Consider the following 10,000-nt stretch of genomic DNA (forward strand, 5'->3'; position numbering starts at 1 on the left):
ATGAGGCGGTGGGAGCGGGTGGTAATGAGAGAGAGAGAGAGAGAGAGAGAGAGAGAGAGAGAGAGAGAGAGAGAGAGACTGGGGATGGGCAAGTTAGATGATAATTAAGTTGAAAATATGTTTTGTAAAGTGTACAAGAAATTCGCTAGACTGTGCCTGTACATTTGTGTAAATTTAATTGCGTAGATGTATATATCCCGAAGACTTCATCATCACACTCGTTTCCCCTAGCTACAACCCCTTTCATTCCTTTTACTGTACCTCCATTCATATTCCTCCTTCCTTCTTGACCACCCTCTACTAACAATTGTTTCATAGTGCAACTGAGAGATTTTCCTCCCGTTACACCTCTGTAACCTTTTGCTCTCAGTTTTCCTCTCAGCGCTGAATGACCTTATATGTCCTAACGCTTGGCCTTCGGCCTAAATTGCATATTCAATTCTGTTCCATCTTTTTTATATACCTTTTTTGATATTTTAATGACTCAGAGGTGGGCCATGATTGGTAGTTTTACAGAACTAGTCCAATTCTTATTTGCCTAAAGGAAGCTGCTGCTATAGTACTATGTACTATGGAGAATCCACACATCCCCCCCCCCCCCCCCCCCCCCCCCCCCCCGCCATCCATGACCCTCCTCTCGGCCCACAGACATATTTGGTCCTCAAATCTATGTTCGTTCTATCGCAAGGTTAATTTTGGTATACAGAGCGTTAGTATCATTATTTTGACATTTCATGTACTAACGTTGTGCTGGATTTGGCTGTCTGTCCGGCTTGTTAATTACCGGCAAGGTTAATTTAGTAGCCAAGAGTTTATTATCATCCAGTAACACTGGTGTTAATTACATGGGTGAACTTCGCTGCTACGCAACCACCGATCGTACAAGTAATTATATAATTATGTATGTATATTATGTATGTATGTATGTATTATGCATTATATGTATATATGTATATATGTGAGAGAGAGAGAGAGAGCGTATTTACATTCAGGTGCATATATAGAAATGACTAAAGTAACTGTTAATGACAATCATCATAATGTTATGTAGAATCTTAGTTAATGACTCCATGAAAAACTCTATGCAAGAGTAAGATGATTACTCTGTTATGAAGAGCATCTAATTAGGTGTAGTAATAATACGAGAGACGTATTATTAGTATTATTATTACCAAAGGTAGATCGTAAAACAAGTCATTACCGGTTAATTACTCCCGTAAGTTCTGTGCGGTGTTAGTTGTGACTTCACAAATACCAATTTTCCTAAAGAATTAGGTTCCCTTAGAGGGGTAGCGCCGTCAGTGCTCCTCACGCGGTGCACTGCAGGCATTATTTAAGGTTCTTTGCAGCGACTCTCCGGCCCTTAGCTACGAGCCCCTCTCGTTATTTTTACTTTACCTCTATTCAAATTCTTTCTTCCATCTTACTTCCTACCCGACTGCGAGGTTTTCCTCCCGTTACACTTTCCAAACCATTCTACCACTCAATTCCCGTTTCAGCGCTGAATGACGTCATAGGTCCCAGCGCTTGGCTCTAGGCCTAAATTGTAGAATCTAAGTATTTTTGGTGAAACTGAAGGAATTTATTTATAGTCTGCCGGTTTATACGTCATTCGTAGTTTTTATATATATATATATTATATATATATATATATATATATATATATATATATTATGTATATATATATGTATATATATATATATATATATATATATATATATATATATATATATATATATATATATATATATATATATATATATATATATATTATATATGGATGGTGCATGTCACTTTGTATTGTAAGATCCATTTCACCGCAATTATGAAATTTTAAAGAAAATTCGGAGTATATTAAGATTTCTCTCTCTCTCTCTCTCTCTCTCTCTCTCTCTTGAGCTTTGAGGTCCTTCCGTGGCAATCGCGGTATAAACAGATGATGAAAATAATTGTCAGTGTGGTACACTTTTGCCTACTACAGGAACGCGAAATTGTTTGTGGCTGTCTCCCATTATATATTTTATCCCGTTTTATATGGTCTCCCTTATTATTATTTGTCCCTCCCATTATATTATAGTCCTTCCCATATCTTATTAGTCTCCATTGTATATTGTTAATTATCATACTTCTTAAAAGGGGAGAAAAATCTTTCATCGTAATGCACTCGAAAGTGCGCTGGCGTATTATACTCTCCACATGAATTAAGAAAGATAATTTTAAACGAACACTTCTGCAGCTCTTGTCCATTACGCAGCGTATCCTCAGTTCTCCCCCCTCCCCCCCTTCCTCCCGCCCCTCAAACTCAAAATAATAAGAAAATCCAACTGGAGTAGGGCAATAGGCTTAAGGAATGACCGGTAAACAACGGAGACAATAAACCGAAAGAGGAGGACGACGATTAAGATTCTTACGAGCTGCCATTACAGGTGTTAATGGCTGGGAGTGGGAGAGTCTGGTCTGCGTCTCGGAGAGATTGATGACTTTTAGAGTGGCTACAGTGTAAGGCCCCTTCTGGCGTCAGGGAGAGGCAGATTCATAGAGAAGAAGTAGTAGTAGAAGAAGCAGATGACTTGGCTGAGAAGGTTTCCAGAAACGGCAGGTTCACTGAAGTAATTAAGACAGTTAAGAAGGCCTCCAGAAACAACAGGTTCATTGAAGTCATTTAAGCAGTTAAGGAAGGCATCCAGAATCAGTAGTTTCATTGAAGTAGTTTAAGCAGGCAAGAAACAGTAGGTTCATTGAAGTAATTAGACAGTTAAGAAGGCCTCCAGACACAGCAGGTTCATTGAAGTCATTTAAGCAGTTATGAAACAGTAGGATCATTGATGTGATTAGACAATTAAGAAGGCCTCCAGACACAGCAAGTTCACTGAAGTCATTTAAACAGTTAAGAAGACCTTCAGAAACAGTAGATTCATTGAAGTCGTTTAATCAGGCAAGAAACAGTAGGTTCAATGAGGTAATTAGACAGTTAGAAGGCCTCCAGAAGCAGCAGGTTCATTGAAATAATTTAAGCAGTTAAGAAGGCCTCCAAAAACAGCAGGTTCATTGAAATCATTTAAGCAGTTAAGAAGGCCTCCAAAACCAGCAGGTTCATTGAAATCATTTAAGCAGTTAAGAAGGCCTCCAGAAACGGCAGGTTCATTGTAGTCATTTAATCAGTGACATTTCTGACGTTGAATTCATCATTGCTTCATGCTACTTATTTTGTCGCAATTTTTCACTTCTGTCTTTTGAGTTCCGACCACCAGGGTATCGTGATTATATACATATATACCTGCCGGATTTAGCTACAGTTTGATTCAGTTAAGAATTCGTCGACATGGTTTCCCCTTAGTCATGGAAAATAACTGGCAAGAAATTTTCTTAGTTTCATTAAAAGCAGTTCTGTTCTGTCCACGATCTCTTCTCTGTAACATTTTCTCCTTCATGAAAAAATTAATAATAAAAAAAACCGAAAGTTCTTGCCCTGGCCACACCCTTTTCCCGCTGAAGAGAGAGAGAGAGAGAGAGAGAGAGAGAGAGAGAGAGAGAGAGAGAGGCTGAAGTAGGCTAACCAGCTCTATCCAAAACTCTTCAGATCTTTTGCAATTTTATATCAACTTTCGTCTTTGGGGTTCACCTTCCAAAATCTGAGAGAGAGAGAGAGAGAGAGAGAGAGAGAGAGAGAGAGAGAGAGAGAGAGAGAGAGATGTCGTAGTAGACTAACCAAGTCTAGCCAAAACTCCAAAGATCTCTTACTATTCAATATTAACTTGGTATTTTAGGCAGTCTATTATAGGTTCCCCTTCCAAAATCTCGGTAGTCCATTGAAGCCCGATCCAAAACTTCTATTCTGTAACTATTTGCAGCATATGGTTGACAAGACGCCCGGTAGCTGGAACGTAACACTCATTAAGGAACATATGTTCTCAGATTAGACTCTCTCTCTCTCTCTCTCTCTCTCTCTCTCTCTCTCTCTCTCTCTCTCTCTCTCTCTCATTTTTTATTTTAGAATTTCTATGATTTTTCTTCCAACTTTTTTTTGCAGGATTAAGGAATATCTGCCCTCTCTCTCTCTCTCTCTCTCTCTCTCTCTCTCTCTCTCTCTCTCTCTCTCTCTCTCTCTCTCTCAACCACGAGCGAGGAACGAACGGTATGCTTACGTTTACCCATGCTGTGAATTAGGTGTTACTAGGAGGTCGTTAGTCGACGATTGAGGGTTAGAGAGAGAGAGAGAGAGAGAGAGAGAGAGAGAGGAAGCGCTAATTACCAGATGGTGCTTAAAGTGACGATTTTTTTCAGTAATCTGTAACAAAGACATTTTATTATTATATTCTTAGAATCACATATTACCTGTTTCTGGCATTTCTTTATGCCGGTAATATAAGAGAGGGTCGGCACTCCAAGTCTCAACCATGGACACCTTACGTACCGTTCTGAAGCTCTCGCTTTAAGGTATAATCTTTATACATATGTACATGACCTGTGGCGAGAGGGGTTGAACTTGGTCTCAACACTTCAGAGGGAGGTATATATGAACAATCATTGCATTTTATCATCATTCATAATGTAAAAATCTATGATTTACAATAGAGTAACTATGTACATGGAAAGCAAGCGCTCCCAGAACAGAAGACCCTTGAGTATAAATCTGAAAATAGAAGCAAATTTAATTAGCAAATTTTACACGAGCAAATCCCTAAGGGGTTAGTGCCGTCAGTACACTTCATGCGGTGCACTGCAGGCATTTACTTAAGGTTCTTTGCGGCATCCCTTCGACTCTTAGCTGCAACCCATTTCATTTCTTTCGCCGAACCTCCGTTCGTATTCTCTTTCCTCCATCTTACTTTCCGCTCGCTCCTAACAATTGATTCACAGTGCAGCTGCGAGGTTTTCCTCCTGTCACACCTGTAAGGCCTTATTTCTGTTAGTTCCTCGCTGGACGAGTGGGTTACGTGCTCGCCTACCAATCCGGTAGTCCGGAGTTAGATTCCCCGTTCTACCAACGCGGAATCTGAGGAAATTATTTCTGGTGACTAGAAATTCATTTCTCTCTATAATGTGGTTCGGATCCCACAAGAGCTGTAGGTCCCATTGCTAGAGATCCAAATGGTTCTTAGCCACATAAAAATATCTAATCCTTCGGGCCAGCCCTAGGAGAGCTGTTAATCATCTCAGTGGTCTGGTTAAACTAAGCTAACTTTTTTTTTTTTTTTTTTTTAACTTTTTTTTTTTTTTTTTTTTTTTACTGTTAATTTAAGTTTCATTGCTGAATGATCTTATAGGTCTGGGCGCTTGGCCCTTTATTCTGTTCTATTCTATTCTAATTGAGCTATGACATAGATTGGAAAAACTTAAAGGCAGTGACGCAAGAATTGAAGATGAATTTGAGGAAAGGAATCTCCAAAAAGATGGTTCGTGGAAGGAAAGAGAATTTAGGTGCTGCTGGGCAGGGTGACAGCGTGGGACCTCGACCGAAATTGGCAGTTAAAGTTAGCAATCTGATTGCCCGTTAGATGAAATAATATAAAACAGGAGTTACATACAGTCTCTCTCTCTCTCTCTCTCTCTCTCTCTCTCTCTCTCTCTCTCTCTCTCTCTCTCAGAGCTGCTTATTGAGGGAAGGAAGGATGCGTACTGTAATAATGTAATAATACTGTAATATCAAGGACCTTGGTAATAGCTACGAAACAGATGTTGAGTCAATTCTTATTAGACTATTTCCGTTACATAGCAATGGAATAAATATTATTTCTTTGAATTTTGTCCCAAATAAAATAGGAGTGCGAATCTATAGGGAAATATTTTCTTGTCAATGAGGCTAACTGACAAGTTTGAATTCGAAATGAATATTTAATGGATTGTAGAACTACCGCCTTGCTACCTGAGTGCCTCGACTTTTAAGACGAAATCTCATATTCCGATCCAGTCTCTCTCTCTCTCTCTCTCTCTCTCTCTCTCTCTCCTTCCTTTTGGAATAGGCTATTCCTCCTATCTATTTATCTATATCTATATCTGTCAATATGGATAGATAATAATTAACATCCACGAAACTAAACTTCTTTTTTCTGATACAAAGGTCACACGTTGATGAATGTGCTCCATTGTGAAATAGGGTAACAGAGGTGAAACTCCACTTGTCCATTTGTAATTAGGAGGTTTACCTGTAGATGAAGTAATCAGAGTGCGGGGGACCTTATACAGGAATTAATAGGAGTCAATAGAAGGCAGTATATTTTTTTTTATGCTATGAAACGGTATAATCTCTTTTCCTTGAAAGATATTTTTTATTTATTGAATTTAGAGAGAGAGAGAGAGAGAGAGAGAGAGAGAGAGAGAGAGAGAGAGAGAGAGAGAGTGTGAGTGAGTCTCGTTTGTTGGCTGGGCAAATCCATTGAATTTATAGAGAGAGAGAGGAGACGAGAAGAAGAGAGAAGAGAGGGAGACGAGAAAGAGAGAGAGAGAGAGAGAGAGAGAAACTGCAAGTCCCCATTCGTTGGCTGGAGGAGAGGTCCACACCATTCTTATCAGATACACTTCTAACGCTTTACCAAACATCATGCAGTGACCAGTGCTGGCATAAGGCCAACCACAAGTAACTAAAAATCGTTAATATTTCACCCCGGATTCTGAAGAGATCCGACATCATTTTACGGTCGTTACCGGAAGTTTTTTTTTTTCTCCATTTTTCTGCAAAAGCACGAAAATAGTCACTTCAAGCCGATCCTTTTTTTTTTCTTTGCTTTTTTTACGAGCCTATGGTAGCATTTCGAAGAACAATGTTCCCTTCTCTCAGATGTTATGCCTTGCATTGCTGACTGTTTTGTTTTCAGCATGCCCTGATATATATATATATATATATATATATATATATATATATATATATATATATATATATATATATATATTTTATATATATATATATATATATATATGTATATATATATATGTATATATACATATATAAATATATACATACATTTATATATGTATATATACATTATATATATCCATACACTTATATATTTCTTATTTCTCAAGGCCGCCTGCTCTGTGGGTGACGTGAGTTAGTTAATGACTTTAAAGTTTGTCCCATTTGCTAGTATTTTGCAGACAGATGACGAGTGAGCTCAGTGTATCATGTATATGTATATATAATAATTATTTTCTATTTAATCAAACAACTTAGGATAGTGGTTTAACAATTCCTGACCAGTTGTTGAAGGAGCTGCTTTTGCATCTACAGATTCTACATTCAAGCATTTCTGCCTCTTGATTGTCGTTCGCTTATGATCTTTAAGCCATAAGCTTGATTCTCTCTCTCTCTCTCTCTCTCTCTCTCTCTCTCTCTCTCCATATTCATTCTTTCCTCTCTGTATTTTCATATATTTCTTGCTTTGTGTTTGCTTGTCTCGGATTCTTTGTCTTTGTTCGTGTGCTCGTTTATCTTGGAGGGATGTATGCTCTTTTTTCCTTTTTTTTTGCACTCTTTATTCCACGATATCATTAAATGACTTGCACATTCTCTCTCTCTCTCCTCTTCTCCTCTCCTTCCTTCTCTCTCATCTCTCTCTTTTTCGTCTTTCTCAACGCTGCGGGTTCCTGTTCTACCACATGTGATGATGTGGTAGTTGCCATTATTGCAGAATTGCTGTCCTGGTTATATACTGGACACATACATATAATATGTATACTGTATATATATATATATATATTATATATATATATATATATGTATAATGTGTATATGTATATGTAAATACACACACACATATATATGTATATATATATGATATATATATATATATATATATATATTGATATATATATATATATATATATATAATAGTATGTATCATAAATATATATGTATATATATTTATAATAAATTTTAAGTATATATATTTTATTTTAATATATTTTTATATATATATATATATATATATAATATATATATATAATATGCGTATATATAAATCTATATATACATATTTTTGTATATATGTACATATAAATATTCGAATTATTAATTTATGCATCTAAATTGATCCTCCTCCTGTTCCCTACCATTAATAAACTAATAACGGAGAACCGATTTCATTCCTCTCTTGATATCGTGTCAGCTCTTGGAATGGCTGTAATCAGACATTTCACCCTCCTTAACCCCATCCCGAACCCCTTCCCTAAACCCTTACCTTATCCCCCCCCCCCCCCCCTTCCACAAGTCGTCCCATCCCACCTCCTATTTTTGGGGATGGGGTAGGAGGGAGAGCACGGTGTGGGGGCGGTATCAGTGGATTGGTTGGGCAAGGGTGTAGGAGAAGGCAAGGAGATTGCACAAGCCTCTTACCCGGGCTCTGTTTCACTCGGGAAGAGAGAGAGAGAGAGCCGCGGTTTAACTGGTTGGGTTCGAGGTCCCTCCAGAAGAAAGCAAGACCTCGCTGTGGCGAACACTGTGCAGGTGGAGACTGGCCGAGAGTAACTGTATCAGCCATGTGCTCTTGTTCAGAATAATTAAGGATCTCTCGTAGGATCCCTCGTTGCTTTGCCTTGCCTTCGCGGGCATCCTAGTGCGGACCTTCGTTTGGAGGGGGACCTCGGGAAAGAGTCTCTCTCCTTTTAAAAACAACGTCACTTGAGAAAAAATTACCGGGGGAAAATATTGTTGGTTCGTCAGGTCTCGAAGGCTTTGATGTAGTTTTGATATTGAAAGACTCCCTTCTGGAGCAGCTAAATCTCTCCTGACGAGGTATACGTTGTATTTGGTGCTGTTGTGGCTTAGCCGTTTAGTGCTCCTTCTCGGGAAGGTGGTGGTTTTGAAGGAAAAAAAGATTAGAAAAGGGAGAAAAAAATTCTTCGTTATCAAGTCGTGTCGTTTTATCCTCTCCGGAGACTTAAAACTCGCTCTTAATCCTGGCGAAAGGCGTGTCTCCCCACAAGTGAAGAACCCCTGACTCTTCCCTCCCCATTCCCCACTTTCCCCCCCTCCCTAAACCTCGTCGAGGACTATATCTACTCTGCGTCAAGTCACGTCACGTGGGGGAAAAAATCTTGTAACGTTGATTTCAGAGTCGTCCAGTGTGGCACGTTGCATCTAGCTGTGAACATCGTTGTGTTTTTTCCTTGTTCTTGGAAGTTACAGGCTCGAAACGCTTAGCAATCCTGTTGCTAGGCTGTGTGCTTATTTTTTTTCTTACGGTTTCCTAGTTCTTACATAATTGCTTATTTATGACTTGCCCCCAAAACTGCAAGACTTGAAAAAAAGGAAGCTTTGGGGCACTCAGGCGACTACCGTCTTTATGTTGCTCTTGCAGAAGCATCATAGTGCCTCAGCATCGCCTACGACAGCGCAGCGTCAACGGGTCACTATGGGAACAAGGTTAGTATTAGTACTATATGTCTGCTAAACTACTAATTGCTTCTACTTATTAGTGCTACTACCCTTCCGGCAATACCAGAATGTTATTTGGGTTTGTTAGATGTTCACGGAAAGGACCTATTTCTGCTACCACTAGGTTTTTGGAGATAAAATATTAATACAATCACTGCTGTCCTCGTAAAAATATTAATAAAATCACTGCTGTCCTCGTAAAAATAATAATAAAATCACTGCTGTCCTCGTTACTCTTGTAATGACATTCATAGGCATGGCGTCCATTGTTGTTCCTGTCACGGGCTTCAGGGTAAGCTTTCTGGAATTGAAGATGTACTAATATCATTAACATCATTGGATTTACTAGCTAATGAACATGTTTTCATTGTTTTTGTAGCTATGTTACTGCTGCTGTTAGGCCTACCGGTACTCGTATGACCTTAAAAGTTCCCGTGCTTTCGTGCCATTTTGGCGCTTGCTAACTCAAATTTTAAAATTATTTTTACTCATTGATTGATCTTCTCGTAGCACGTTTTTAATTTGACACACACAACTCTCTCTCAAGCGAATATGGTATGAGGATCGTATCTTTGCTGGAATAAATATCGAAGGGTTATTGGCCTTCCACAGTATCCACTCAAGAGA

At 38.7% G+C, this 10,000-nt stretch overlaps 1 protein-coding gene across 2 annotated transcripts in view; it reads left to right on the top strand.

The window, feature by feature from the left end:
* Positions 1-10,000, top strand: part of LOC135206225 (importin-13-like) — a 199,827-nt gene that overhangs the window by 75,450 nt on the left and 114,377 nt on the right. The window contains exon 1 of one of the 2 annotated variants that reach the window (XM_064237579.1): positions 8,369-9,361. The exons of the other annotated variant lie outside the window; for it this stretch is intronic. Within the exon in view, the coding sequence (XP_064093649.1) occupies positions 9,282-9,361 (80 nt within the window). The 5' untranslated portion in view covers positions 8,369-9,281. Of the gene's footprint in view, positions 1-8,368; positions 9,362-10,000 lie in introns of those variants that run through there. 2 annotated transcript variants of the gene reach the window in all.

Source organism: Macrobrachium nipponense, chromosome 29 (assembly GCF_015104395.2).
Source record: "Macrobrachium nipponense isolate FS-2020 chromosome 29, ASM1510439v2, whole genome shotgun sequence".
Classification (NCBI taxonomy): Eukaryota; Metazoa; Arthropoda; class Malacostraca; order Decapoda; family Palaemonidae; genus Macrobrachium; species Macrobrachium nipponense.